Source organism: Lithobates pipiens, unplaced genomic scaffold (assembly GCF_037356315.1).
Source record: "Lithobates pipiens isolate NorthernLeopardFrog02 unplaced genomic scaffold, aLitPip1_a1.2 Scaffold_22, whole genome shotgun sequence".
In the NCBI taxonomy this organism is placed as follows: Eukaryota; Metazoa; Chordata; class Amphibia; order Anura; family Ranidae; genus Lithobates; species Lithobates pipiens.
Genome location: NW_027507784.1, coordinates 193876010 through 193891566, shown reverse-complemented (window position 1 = coordinate 193891566; position 15557 = coordinate 193876010). Strand labels below are relative to the sequence as shown.

Sequence of the window (15557 nt, the reverse complement as noted above, 5' to 3'; positions counted from 1 at the left end):
TGTAAATTTGCTGTCCCCTCAAAATAACTTCACACAGCCATTAATGTCTAAATCGCTGGCAACAGAAGTGAGTACACCCCCAAGTGAAAATGTCCAAATTGGGCCAATTGGCCATTTTCCCTCCCGCCTGTCATGTGACTCGTTAGTGTTACAAGGTAGAAGGTGAATGGGGAGTAGGAGTGTTAAATTTGGCGTTATCCCCCTCATACTGCTCACTGGAAGTTCAACATGGCACCTCATGGCAAAGAACCCTGAGGATTTGGAAAAAAAACAAAAAACAAAAAAAAAAAAAAAGGGATATGTTGCTCTACATAAAGATGACATAGGCTATAAGGAGATTACCAAGACCGTGTAACTGAGCTGCAGCAAGGTGGCCAAGAACATACAGTGGTTTAACAGGACAGGTTCCACTCAGAACAGGTCCTGTCATGGTCGACCATAGAAGTTGAGTGCACATGCTCAGCGTCATATCCAGAGGTTGTCTTTGGGAAATAAACGTATGAGTGCTGCCAGCCTTGCTGCAGTGGTTTAAGGGGTCGGAGTAAGCCTGTCAGTCCTCAGACCATACGCCGCACACTGCACCAAATGGTCTGCATAGCTGTCATCCCAGAAGGAAGCCTCTTCTAAAGATGATGCACAAGAAAGCCCGCAAACAGATTGCTGAAGACAAGCGGACTAAGGTCATTGATTGCTGGACCATGTCCTGTGGTCTGATGAGACCAAGATAAACTTATTTGGTTCAGATAGTGTCAAGCGTGTGTGGTGGCAACCAGGTGAGGAGTACAAAGACAAGTATGTCTTGCCTACAGTCGAGCATGGTGGTGGGATTGTCATGGTCTGGGGCTGCACAAGTGCTGTCGGCACTGGGGAGCTACAGTTCATTGAGGGAACCATGAATGCCAACATGTACTGTGACATACTGAAGCAGAGCATGATCCCCTCCCTTCGGAGACTGAGCCACAGGGCAGTATTCCAACATAACGACCGCAAACACCTCCAAGACCACAGCCTTGCTACAGAAGCTGAGGGTAAAGATGATGGAGTGCCCAAGCATGTCTCCAGACCTAAACCCCATTGAGCATCTGTGGGGTATCTTCAAATGGAAGGTGGAGGAGCGCAAGGTCTCCAACATCCACCAGCTCCATGATGTCATCATGGAGGAATGGAAAAGAACTCCAGTGGCAACCTGTGAAGCTCTGATGAACTCCATGCCCAAGAGGGTTATTAAAGCAGTGCTGGAAAATAATGGTGGCTGCACAAAATATTGACACTATGGGCCCAATTGGGACATTGTGTATTGAGCTATTTTGAGGGGAAAGCAAATTTACACTTTTATGCAAGCTGTACACTTACTACTTTACATTGTAGCAAAGTGTAATTTCTAAATGAAAAGATAATAAAATATTAACAAAAATATCTAACTGCTGATAAGGACCCAAAAGACAGCTCAAAAATAGACACTCTCAGTTCACATGAACTGGGTCTCTGTGTGCTGTGTCTCGCCACTGCAGTGTATGGAATACATTTCACCTATTCCCTTATCGATTTGGACTCATCTGAAAGGTCTTGTTTTAATACTCCCTAGCCTGATTTAACAGATACAATAGATTTGTTTCTGTCCCCCCAGGCCAAAATTGACAGGTAAGTGGGTAAATGTATCTGACTAATCCGTTTATCTTTTTAACCTTCAAATGATTCCTATTACAGGTGGTCCCCTAGTTACAAATATCCGACTTACAAATGATTCCTACAGAGTCAAACATCTGACTTACAATGATTCAAACAGAGGGAGAAAACAGGAAGCGAGAGGAAATCTACCCTTAGGAAGGGAAATTCACTCCTGTAAGAGTTATTATGGGAAAGGTACCTCCACTGATGCTTTATCACCAAGGCTTGTTTCCACAGCAACCCAAAATTTTCAAAATCCAATTATCATGGGGCAGAAAGTAAGGGGAAATCTTCTGAACTGGGGCACGGACAGCAAAACAAATTACAGGGAGGTTAACCCTTCCCTATGCTATCTAAAAAGCTTGAAAATATTTTTTTTTGGTGGAGCTACACTTAAATGTACCAGTTCGGACTTACAGATTCAACTTAAACCTACAGATCCCATCTTGTTTGTAACCGGAAATCCGCCTGTAATGTTCTCCGCCATCATAGGATAACTACAGTCTGGACAGTATATATTATTTTTTTTTCCTACTCCCAGTAAAATGAGCAATATATGCTTCTAGATCAGCACTGTCAATAACTGAAAATGCATATTGGCAGGAAGCTTATTATGAGGGAAAATGGGGGTGACCTGTTCCCATGTACAGCATATAGGTGAAATATTCTTAACATACAATCCTTGTTATTCCATTTGTTTTAAAAAATAAGTTTAATTTATTTACCGAATAAGGCTTAATGTACAAAGGACGTTTTACAAGCTGTTACAGGCATTTGGCGTTTCAAATGCCTCTGAACATTCGTCCTGAACGCATTTTTTTTCCTTTTCCAAAAAATGCTACTAAACTCAACTGCCTAAAAATGACTATAAACGACCCTGTGCACATGTACTGATAAGATAACAGAGAAGAGTTCAGGGTCAGCGGAAAAAAAAATGCTGAACTGCTCTTAAAACGCTTGTTTACCCGCAGCGGTGTACATGAAGCCTAAATAATTGGTGCGCCAATGCTCAGTGTTCAGACAGAGGTGCCCCACATGGATGTACACTCACCTCTAGGCGCTGACCACCTATTGCTATTGGGAAAAGACCCCTAGATGGTATAGTCCAAGGTCAGCTGTACTTAGAATGATCCTCCATTGACAGGTGAAAAAATAAAAAATAAATGACAGAAAGGGGGGGGGGGGCACCCATAGTGTAAAACTGTGATGTATTAAAAAGATGCAATATAAAACTCATGGGATGCACTCACAAGGATTGGTGCCTGTCACCCGGAGTAATCAGCACGTGATTTAGTCAAAGGGTAATCTGGCCAGGCTCCATTGGACCCCGCTCTATTGCGTTGAGGCTCGAACCCCTGTGCTCGTTTTCTGGGCAGAAACCAGGTCCACCAAAAAAAAAAAAACTAGCACGGGGAACCGACCCTCGCCGCAATAGAGCGGCGTCTGCTAGTTAGTTCACATACACACTGCTGCTGGAAATTGACAGATTCATTTTTATTATTTCTTTGGCGCAACTTTTTTGTTTTATACGTGAAGCAAAAATTGTACTTTTTTTTTTTTTTTTTTAAACATAATACTATTATATACACTGCATTTTACCTTCCCAGTACCTAATGTAACAAAACAAAATAAAAAAAAATTTCCAGGGAAAAAAAAAAAAAAAAAGAAGAAGAGTGAATACACACAGGAATCCACCCCACCATCCACCTCTGAACTCCCGAGAATAAATGTCAATACAGTGAGTATAAAAAATAATCATTTTGTTGCTTTGCAGCCTGAAATTAAGTTTTTTTGTGTTTTATCCAGCTGTATTTACTAGTGCAACTTATAACATCCAAGTGAAATATAGAACACCAACATGTCAGGAAAAAAACACTAAGAAAATTCAAAAACAGAATCTCATAGTTAGAAAAAGAATCACCCCTCCCCTTATGTCAGTATTTTGTTGGACCACCTTTTGCTTTAAATTACAGCCTTTAGTCTGTTGGGATGTGTCTATACTAATTGATAGATTTTGCAATATTTGCCCACTCTTCTTTGCAGAGCTGCTCAAGTTCAGTTAAATTTGATGGTGACCATTTTTGGACTGTAGGCTTCAAGTCATTGTATTGCCAGATTATCAATGGGGTTTAGTCTGGGTTCTGACTAGGCCATACAAGGACAAATCAACTTTTTTTCCTTCAACCACTGTGTGGTAATTTTTGCTGTCTGCTTTGGGTCATTGTCATTTTGGAAGTTTAACCTTCTTTCCATTAACAACTTTCTGGCAGAGAGCAGCAGATTTTCCTCAAGAATTTGATGTTATTTTGCCAGATCCATTCTTCTTCTATCCTCACAAGTGCTCCAGTCCCTGTTACAGAGAAACACCCCCATAACAGGATATTACCATCTCAATGCTTTACTATATCAATGGTGTTATTTAGATGGCAAGCTGTATTAGATAGATCAAGGCGAGTTTAAGTTGGTCAGATGAAACTAAAATTAAATTGAGCCCACATGGAAAAAGGTGGCGGAAGGAGAAAAAGGTGAATGTCCTTGCATGGCCTAGTCAGAGTCCAGACTTAAACCCCATTGAAAATCTGTGGAATGACTTGAAGACTGCAGTCCACAAACAGTTATAAGTTGCACTAGTAAATGCAGCTGGATAAAAAAAAAACTGTGTCCGCCTTCATTTCAGACTGCAAGCAACAAAATGTGATTTATTTTAAAAAGGGGTGATTCCTTACATAATGTGATTGCTGGATTGCTATAAGTATTGAAGGTCCATCCCCTTGAATTACATACATATGTATCTTGTATTGTCATACTTGGCACTGCGAGGCCCATATGTTTTTGTTAAAATTCTGCTTTACCATAAACTTTTGAAAGTTAAAAAGGGGTATTTTTTTATATCCACTGTACAAACATTTACTGATCATGAAGAAAAGGAGGCTTATATTACAAGAGTCCGTTGTTTGTCATCTGCAGCACAACTGCATTGGCCAGAAACAGTGGAAGTTGTCTTTTCTTGACAATGGAGGGGGAGAAGACGGAATGAGGTGCAGTTATGTTGATGGCATACTAGCCACAATACTATGCTAATTGCTAAAACAAATTTTTGTTAGGTATTACCCACTTTATTACAGTATAGTGAGAAGTTTGATTTCACTTTAATTTGTCACTATGACTATATAATCAAACCCATTGTAAACACTATGCATTAAGACATATCTACCTATGAGTAAAAGCTGTAAAGTTAGTTTGGTGTACCTTGGGACATTCTCCTCCGGATGTCTCCGTGTGCTGTTCTGAGGCAGCTTTGGCTGCACACTCTGCGGCCAGCTTAAGTTCTGACGCAATATTATGAATGAAGTGCAATCCTGAAGATCCAGCGCCCCGTGGGCTGGCAGGACAAGAGTTGGGAACACTAGAAGTGGAGAAACCAGATTAAGCCAAACAAAAGATTGCAAATAACCAAAACTAAAATCTTTCCCATTACATTTCATATAAAACATAAAAAGTAAGCTACAACTTTTTTTTCTTTATTTCTGTATGTTTAAGGGCCAGTTCGCACTGCGCTGGAGCAGTTTAGTGTGTGGGCAGCTATCAGTTTTGGCTGCAGAGAACTGCGGTGAGATGTTCGTTGTAATGCTTCACGCAGTTCCTTTTGTTGTCAACTTTATTTGAAGTGTTGCATTGCTGTGGGTGACATGTGGTGCCTACTTGTGCACTGTGATAAGATTCAGCATGTCTTTTTTATTGCACTTCACTGCACCACATCTCTGGGCTGGTTTGCAGTGTGAAGACACAAAAAAAAAAAAAAATTGTGCCCTAGCAGTGATTGGTGTTCTTCCAGCATGGAAAAAACAGTCACCATATGTGTGAACAGACCATAAAAGTTTATAAATTTAGTTTTTATACAACTAATTATACAAAACAAAACACATTCAGGACACTTGGTTTGCAAAGAAAAAAGGACTTTCTGATAAGAAAGCCCAGCACCCTACAAGTTATACTTGTTAGCAGCCTGTACATAGCCAACTATAGCCAGTCCCATCTCTTTTAGTAAAGAGGGAGGAGTGCATCTCTCCTCAGTCACTTAATCTTTGTGATTTTATCTATCCTGTTCTTCTAGCCAGTTCTACAATAAAGCTGTAAAACAGACAGAAAATCTGTAATATTCCACGAAAAAAAATATTTTTCTGTAGTGATCATAAGAAAATAAATATGAAGTCACAACATAGTCCCCTTTAGGAAGAAGTAGTGTGTACAAACTTGTCACAAACACAACATATGATAACTTAAAGAGGATCTTCACCCAGTAAACAAAAATGTAAAAGCCAGCAGCTACAAATACACACTTACCCGTCCCAGGATCCAGCGATGTCCCCACCCGACCAAGTTCTTTGCCAGTCCTCAGGTCCAGGTGCCAACATCTTAATTGTGGGCAGCCGGCTGTGACTCCCTACCTGTAAAAATCAAGAACTCGCAACCCCCCCTCCCCCCCGCCCTGAAGAAAAAAGACAGACATTCCAAATATGAGAAAGGAGGAGGACGAAAAGCGGAATTTATCTTTTTGGATGAAGTTCTGCTTTGTAGGGCCATTAAACCCAAATCATCACAAAATATCAATACATGCTACATTACATTGGGGTTGTTTTACCAAAACTTGAGTGCACAAAATCTGGTGCATCTGTGCAATTAGTCTTTGACAATAAAACGTGGAAGCCGATTGATTTCTATGCACAACTACACCAAATTTTGCACTCTCCAGTAATAGTAAATCAACCCTATTGTGTTTACACTCATTCATCCACTAGAGCATTTGTTTTCTGTAGATTGCAAAAAAACTGGTTGGTCTTGCCGTTTGCTGTTCCTCCCGCCTTGTCTGGGACCCTACTGCAACCTGAGATTATGTAGAACAGCCACTGCCACATCTACTGAGCATGATTAGGTTCAGTACTCTAAGCTGTTCATTTCCTCCCGCCACGCATGTGGGTGTATATATAGTGGTAAATTACAATCCCATCCCACCCCATCCTCCCCCATGTCCTCATATTGCTAAACATTATAGTGGCAGGATACAAGATGTAGAAGCTATTGTCAGTCAACATAAATGGATTGTAGACCAAATTTTTTTTTTTTTTTTTTTTTTTACATAACACGTCATCTTACTTTGTTTTGCACAGAGCCTACCCAATCCTCCTCTTCTCAGGTCTCCTCCCTGGAGCTCCTGCTCCTCTCCCCCGCCAAGTGCCCCCATAGCAAGCCACGTGCTATGGTGGCACTCCTGCTGGCTCGCTTCCGAGTCCATTGCCACACAGGGCATGGCTCAGCCAATGGCTCCTGCTGCGGTCTATGAACCTATGAGGAGGGAGAGAGTCGCTGCTCTTCAGCACAGCACTGAATCAAGACAGGTCTCAGGTAAGTATGAGGGGGGGTTGGGTTGGGGGACAGAACTGCACACAGATTTTTTTCATCTTAATGCAGAGAATGCATTACCCTCTTGCCGACCAGCCACTGTCATTATACTGCGGCAGGTCGGCTCTTCTGCGCAACCCGCCGTAGGTGTACGTCGGTCTGTGCAGGGAGGCTAGCAGGCGGGCATTAGCAAAAAATAAAAAAACCCAGTGGTGATTAAATACTACGAAAAGAAAGCTTGGTGTCAAACATATTATAAAAATTTAACTTGGGTACAGTGTTGTATGACCGCACAATTGCCATTCGAAGTGCGACAGCGCTGAAAAGATGAAAATTGGCCTGGGCAGGAAGGGGGTGAAAGTGTATTGAAGTGGTTAACAGAACTTTTCATTTTGCCCTGAACACTCTATTAGAACAAATATCTGACAAAATGATGCAAACCAGTAATTTTCCTCCTTTGCTCTATTGCCCCCTAAAGGAGTAACTCCACTTTTGTTGAGAAAAAAAAACATACCCCTCTGAGTGATTATGTACAAGGATTTTAACAAACTTTGTTATTCTGAAGAAATCCCTGTGTGTTTGTCTGTGTCAGTGTGGGAACGTGAATCTAATGGGAGTGGTTTCATAATTAGTCAGCTGATGCACCTGCAGGGCAGGAATGAGGAAAGCTGGTGGGCCTGCATCCATCCCTTTAGATGTGATTTCCTATTAGGAGTATCTCACCCAAAAAAAATTGTTGTTGGGATGCCTGAAGTCTGACTTGTATTATAGTGCAGACTTCTGGGAAAATCAGTGAGCCAATCACACAAGCAGGACAAGAGGTTTCTGGAGGGTGTTTTGCACACCTCCAGGTTACCATATTGCATTTTACAGAACATTATAGAGCTGCAGACTGAAAATGAAAGGTAATTTTTAAAACCATTCAATTACAATTATGACTTGTGTTGACAATGCATACGATACACATACAGATAGAACCTTTAAGGCAGGGGTCTCAAACTGGCGGCCCTCCAGCTGTTGCAAAACTACAAGTCCCATGAGGCATTGCAAGGCTGACAGTTACAAGCATGACTCCAACAGGCAGAGGTATGATGGGACTTGTAGTTTTGCAACAGCTGGAGGGCCGCCAGTTTGAGACCCCTGCTTTAAGGAAAGCCAGTTGTCTGACAAAGTGACAATTAAGGCAAATGCGTTCTATCACACAGGGAACCCCTATGGGTCTACTGCACTCAGCTAATGTGTGGTTGACTCACAAGCACAGTGAATACTTTATTCTGTTTTCAGAGTTGGTTGCACAAAACAATTTCTGCCATAATTTGACAATCATTCCAAATATTAAAGCTCATGAGAGACACAATGACAATGAGTGGTTTCACTTGCAACCACTTTGACTGGGAACTGGGAGAGAATATTGTGTGACAAGATTTACTTTCCTATCAAGATATTTAACACATCGGGAAATTAATTCCACTTCTCCCAAGTTCTCAGACATCGACCCTTCCATTGAAAGACTCACAGATGTAACAAATTTCCAACCACAGAAACAAATGCAACAGGTGTGAAGTAAGCAGCATAAACAGGTTCCCCTTACCTGATCGTTCCTGTAGGTGATGGTAAAGGACTGATAAAGCTTGGCACATCTGGCTCGGGGATATGTATTTTTAAGGGTGAAATTTGATGATATATAGGAGAGAGTGGCAAGGTAGAGCGCTCCTGTTTTTCCTGGTAAAGAATGGTAAATCTTATCTTTATAACCGTGCTTGGGAACCGGAATGTGCACCTGTAAAAAAAAAATGAATAGTCAAATATCTTCATGATCTTCTAACAGGCAGCAAGGTAGCACTTTCAAGTATCACCAATTTCCAGTGCCCTGTTTTAAAGGCTTGTCCCGGATCACCAGACTTAAGCCTGGTACACACAATGAGTTGAGGAGCTTGCAAGGGAGGGCTCTGTACTAAATATGCAATGCAACTTCCCACTAAGCTATTGTGTTTGGACAGGGGGACTGTCCCCCCTACCAAAAACACACTGGCCAGCGCCCGCAACCATGGGCTGTGAGCACTGATTGGATACTGATCAACAGATGATTTTATGGCATGCCAGTTCTACAGAAATTGGATGTTCGGCCTGCTTATGTTGGACTATATTCAGCCTGTGTGTACCAGGCTTTAAAGGTTGAATATGTTTTATTGATTTTTTTTTTTTTTTCAAATAAAGCAATGGGGTTACATAAATAAAAAATAAAACATTGAACAAAAAAAAAAAAAAAAGGGGGGGGGGGGAGGAAGGTAGTGGTAAATAAATACCACAATGTGTACAAAACATTGCATACTTTTGTATATAACAGTTCTCAATAACACACATTGATATCCATGTCACTTGGGATCATGGGTAGTAATGCACAAAAGAACAATCAGTTGTGGGGGGTGTAAAAGGGGGAAGGGGGGGGGAGGAGGAGGAGAGAAATGGGGAGGGGGGGGGAGAGGAGGAATACAGACACTATGTACAAGGTATAATCACAGAATCCGGCATCCCAAACTCTAGCCTGACTTCACCGGTCGACCTCAGGAGGAAGTAACTTGTGTTATACAGCTAGACCCAGGTAGTCATGCCACCTTTGCAGATATCCCGTTAAGGAGAGGGTCAAAGGAGGAATAATAAAGCCACCTGTACCACAGTTAGAGTGTTTGTCCCAAGCATCTCCCTCCTTTGCTGAATGACGGCTACAGCGTGTATTTGCTTTGCCGGGAGTACGTCTATTGACGTCCTCTCCTTTCAAAGCTGGCCTGAAGGGGGTGCATGGCATACATTGTGATCACCCGAGTCAAACTCGGGTGATTACAGATCCGAGTAAGAGGCCGAACCCAGCTGATCACGTGATGTAAACAGAGGATCGATGATAGTTTTTCTTCTTCTCACGCTGACAGCATGAGAAGAAAAAAAAAGCCGATCACCGGCTTCTGTTTGAAGGGACGTTGATCTCAAAGAGGAAGAGGCGAAGCTGCCTCATATGTGCCCACAAGTGCCGCCTGCCAGTGCCACAAATCAGTGCTCCCACTCAGTGCCCACAGTAGTGACAGTCAGCAGCTCTCTGCTCAGGGAGTCTTGAGAACCAAGGGGATCACCCGTGTTTCATGCTTGGTCCTCAGTGTTAGAGCCAGCGGGGGACCGATGCTGCATCCACTGAGGCAAGTATGATTCTGGAGAAAAAAGAAAAGAAGAAGTCCATATTTCTTTTATCTAGGGGCAATGAAAGGGTTAACCGTACGCTGAAAACGTGGAATGTGTGCTGCTTTTATATGTGGCTGATTTTTAGCAGGGAGAGTACTGTACACATATACTGTGCAGAAAGAATAAAAATAAATAAAATCAGATTTTTTTTTTTTATTTGAGCTAAAGATAGTTTTCTATTTAAGATACAGTAATAATTATTCAGCATGAAATAGAGCTTAGTTATGTAGCATGAGGCTGTCAATTCTGCAATATTTACATTTTTGGTAAACTCATTCAATTAAAAGGGGTTGTAAAGGTTCATGTTTTTTCACCTTAATGCATCCTATGCATTAAGGTGAAAAAACACCTGGCAATGACGGCCCCCTCTGGCCCCCCCCATTTACTTACCCGAGCCCATTCACCTGCTGTGCGCACCGCCCAGCATCCTCTTCTCCGCGGAGTCTGGCCGTTGATTGGATAGATGGGATAGATTGATAGCAGTTCAGCCATTGGCTCATGCTGCTGTCAATCATATCCAATGTCCGGGGGCTGGGACCGAGTCATACACACTGTGTCTATCTTACCCCCTCGGGATAGAGCTTCCCAGAGGGGGGGTTAGCTATTGCGAGGAGGAGCCGAGACAGCCGCTGAGGAACCCCAAAACAGGAGGATTGGGGCTACTTTGTGCAAAACGAACAACAAATGAACCCATACAACCCCTTTAATCCAAGCTCCACAAGCTGAGATAACATGCACTGCATTGATGCATTCACACAACTTCATAGTAACCATGAGATAAAACAAAGTTCAGGAATATTCCTTTATCCCATGGTTTTGCAAATCTATGTACACTACAAACTGTATGAATGATCCGTTTCCGATATAGTGGTTTTACCAACCTGACAGCTTATTATTCTAAATAGAATCTTTACAAACAAAATAAAGGTTTCCTAACTACCAGCAAGAATAAGTCCTTACATATAAAGAGCACCTGTCATTTCAGATCCATCATGGCAGCGCTCGTTAGCGGGCATCCACTCACCTGCTGTCACCACATCCCACACCTTGTTGTGTCACTGCCGCATCACCAGCCGCCCCATTAAAGTGAATGGGACTGTTGGTGAGTCAACAGTTTAACAGGCACTGTGGTACAGAGATGACAGTTGCTCTTTAAAAACTATTTAAATCAAGCCTTTTTACTAGCGATTTAAATCAAATCCCCCGGTACTGTGATTCGCTTTGGCGGATCAGCAGGTCCTGGCAATAAATCATTAGCTGGGACCTGCCAATTGGCTTGTGATGTACTGAATCACAGCACAGGTGGGGAGGTGGGTGCACACAGCGTCCGCTCCCATATATGTGCATTGGGAGGTCTGCAAGTGGTAAACATGCAGCTACTGAACCAAAAAGAGAAGCTTCGGTAGATAGAATATTTGGTCTACTAGAAAATATCAATCTAAATATGTCATTTAAAAACATTTGAGCAACACCTCTAAAAAGTATCATCTGAGTTAGTACTGCATAAACAATTAGATTTCAGAGACTTTGGAAAATCTAAGTTTACACAACATGGGGAAGCACTTCGTCATGTAGCAAAATAAATCAATACTGCTCCAGGTTAGTCCATGCTTGCCCACACATCAGCAAGTGCTGATTCTGAATGGAAAGATGCACCGAAATGTGAAATAAAAAAATATAGTAGAAAAATACACATCTCGTGAAAATAACATTTCTAGAAGGCATGTGACAGGGGACTTTTGTCAAAATGAACTACACTAGTTTATAAATTACTGGTACAAAATCTGCATTAATCTGCTCATGATTTTTAAAATAACCTGGAACATAAATCTAAATCGTCCTTTCAGGAGCTACAGCAGAAGAAAAGATTTTGGAGTACCATCACAATCTCCTGGCCTCAACATCACTGAGCCACTTTGTGTAGATCTAAAAACATACAGGAAGTTTGTAAAAGGGAAATTGGCAGTTTTATCACATTAGACAATTCACAGCAACCACAAGAAACTGCAAGTCATCATTGATGCTAAAGGGGGCAATACATGATAATAGGAAATAAGGTTATGCAGAATTTTGAACAGGCCGCTGGGCACAATGCCTATTTGCACAGTTTGAACCCCAGAGTAGCCACTATTAAGCGTCGCTAAAAGCGGGAAGAGACATGCAGTTTGAACAGCCCAAAGGGGCTGTTAGGGGGGCGCATTATTAAAAATGCCAACGTCCACCAATACTGGCGAAAAGGGTTCTGGGTTTCAAAATGCCATGGACAACCAATGATTGCGGGATTGTAGTTTTTTGAAGTGCCGTTGGCCACCAATAATTGTGGGATTGTTTTGAAGAGATGTTTGTTGAGGGGTTTTAAAGTGTTTTGCAAAGCAATTCAAATCTCATCCTACAATAAGCTTCCACCAATAATGGAAAATTGACATTTGACGACATACTAAATACAGCATGTAATACTTTAGTTAGAGTAGTAGGGCCAAAGCTCTATGGGTCACTGGATCACACTTTGTTCTGCACTCCTGTGAGCTGCACTCCTCCCAGATGCCTGAGCAGCATGTTGCTGAGAGACTGAGCCAGGTGCTCCTGATAGTCACAGGCTCTCTGCTCACTGAGGATCGAGAATGAAGAAGTCAGCAGTCTTTGACCACTCAGTGAAGGAGTGGGTCTTTCTGCTCAAGCCATCTACCGGGCATTCAGGACTGCTTTCATCGCCGGTGGCAGAGAAAGTGGTGCGGTTGGACCTCTATAAACCTGATTTTTTTTTAATGACTCATAAGGATCCCACACATGCAGCCTCTAGGGCCACAGCTGCATTACAGCTGTCCTCTATTAGCCATTTATATGTGTTTGCACAATTGTCCATTAAAGCAATGCAGTGCTGCCATGCAACGCTGTACCCAAAAAAAGTATTTTCTTCCCCCACAATTAGAGCTTTATTTTGGTGGTATTTGATCACCTCTGCGGTTTTTATTTTTTGCGCTATGAACAAAAAAAAGACGAACAATAAAAAAAAAAAAAAAATGTATAATATATATATATATATATATATATATATATATATATATATATATATATATATATATATATATATATATATATATATATATATATATATATATATATATATATATATATATATATATATATATATTTTTTTTTTTTTTTTTTTTTTTTTTACTTTCTGCTATAAAACAAAATAAATAATAAACAAATTTCTTCATCAATTCTATGCATTAAGATAAAAAGCCTTCGGTGTGCAGCAGCCCCCCTCAGCCCCTTACCTGAGGTCCCTCTCTGCCCAGCGATGTCCACGAGTGACTCAGCCAACTGAGATTCTCCTTCCTAAATTGGCTAAGACACAGCGGCGGTGCCATTGGCTCATGCTGCTGTCAAAGTCCGCTAGCCACTCAGGTGAGAGAGGGGGCGAGTCGGGGCTCTGTGTCTCTGAGTGGACACAGGGAGCTGTAACTCATCTCAGGTGCTACTTGCTGTGGGGGCACTGAACTGGAGGGAGGGGCCAGGATCACAGAAGGGGGACCCAAAAAAGAAGAATATCTGGGCTGCTCTGTGCAAAACCACTGCAACAGAGCAGGCAAGTATAACATGATTATTTTTATAGAGGGGGAAAAAAAAAAAAAAAAAAAAAAAAAAGACTTTACAATGACTAAGTCTGGTACACACCACTCTTTTTTCATAATGTAATGTGTAAAGAAAAAAAATACTTACCATCAAAGAGTTCCAGCAGTTTCTGTGTTTATTAAAAGTCAGCAGCTACAAAAACTGTAGCTGTTGATCTTTAACACACTCAGCAGTCCAGCGATGCGGCCGCCCCCAGACCTCGGTTCTATCCCCTGCATCACTTGTGTGGGCATCTGGCTGTGACATCTTGCGGCTTCACAGCCGGGTGCGCACTGCACATGCGCGAGTTTCGTGCACATCCTGAATGGCCGAGCAATCTTCTGGGACCTGTCAGGGGGTTAAAAGTTTTTAAAGCAGAAGTTCCACTTTTGGGTGTAACTTCGCTTTAAAGTGGTTGTAAACCCTTACAAACCACTTTGACCTACAGGTAAGCCTAAATTAAGGCTTACCTGTAGGTCCAAGCAATATCTCCTAAACCTATATGGTTTAGGAGATATTTGCCCGAAAACGGGCACCGCTGTCTACGGCGCATGCGCCGTAGACAGCGGCGCGCAGGCGCACTGAGCGCGGCATTTCCAAGAATGGAGCTGCCGCGCGTGTCGACTCCCATGCGCATGCGCGACGTCATCGCGGCTTCGCCGAATGACAGCGGCGGAGCTGCGAGACGCCACCAGCAAGATGGATGCGGCGGACTACAGGGGACAGCAGCAACTTCGCTGGCTCCTGTGTCAGGTAAGTGACACATAATGGGCTACTATGCGATGCATAGTAGTCCATTATGCTTTGCCTTTGCAGGGAATGAAAGAGGAAGTAAACCCATCAGGGTTTACTTCCTCTTTAAGTTATATTAGGGTCAGTAAATGAGCACCAAAATTCTGGCTGCAGCTGTCTCAAAAAAGGATTGGAAGACCTCGAAATCTACGTAAACAGGAAGGTATGGGAAGCGCCGCTATAATTTAATGAGTAAATACAGGGCTGTATATTTGAAGCGTTAAAACCATGTATATTCTAATATACATCGGCAGGGTCGTGGCTGGGTCTCTAGATTCAGACTGTGGCAGCTGCTTGATAGGGGTTTCCTGTCTGGTAGTGAACATACTGTTGGTGTGGGGGCGTGGCTTTGCGTTTCAGGGCAAGCACCACCCCTCTGTCTTTTGGGCCAGACGGGCAACCCCTCTCAGGAAAAGAGACCTAGCTGTCACCCTGCAAGTTTTTTCCATTAGGATATACATGGTTTTAACTCTTCAAATAAATGTGAGTGCAATTTTTTTTATACATCACTGTGTTTAACTTCAATACAGGGCACATTCACCCCCTTCCTGCCCAGTTCAATTTCAGAGCTGTTGAATTTTGAATGACATTTGCATGGTCATGCAATACTGTTCCCAAACAAAATTTCTATCATTTTTTTCCCCCCACAAATACAGCTTTCTTTTGGTGGTATTTGATCACTGCTTTTCCTTTTTTGCGCTACAAATAAAAAAAATAAAAATAAAAAAAGTCAGAAAATGAAAGAAATTTTTTTTTTTTAAATAAGTAAGTTTGCTCCTTCACCGATGAGGCTGTACTGATGAGACGGTACTGATTGGCACTGATGGGGTGGCACTTATAGGTGGCAC

General features: G+C 42.1%; 1 protein-coding gene across 1 annotated transcript in view; it reads right to left on the bottom strand.

The window, feature by feature from the left end:
* LOC143924453 (forkhead box protein K1-like) overlaps positions 1-15557 on the bottom strand; it is a 117017-nt gene that overhangs the window by 82535 nt on the left and 18925 nt on the right. Inside the window, exons 2-3 of the mRNA XM_077448778.1 lie at positions 8660-8848; positions 4918-5074 (exon numbers count right to left, since the gene is read on the bottom strand). Coding sequence (XP_077304904.1) covers positions 4918-5074; positions 8660-8848 — 346 coding nt within the window. The remainder of the gene's footprint in view (positions 1-4917; positions 5075-8659; positions 8849-15557) is intronic.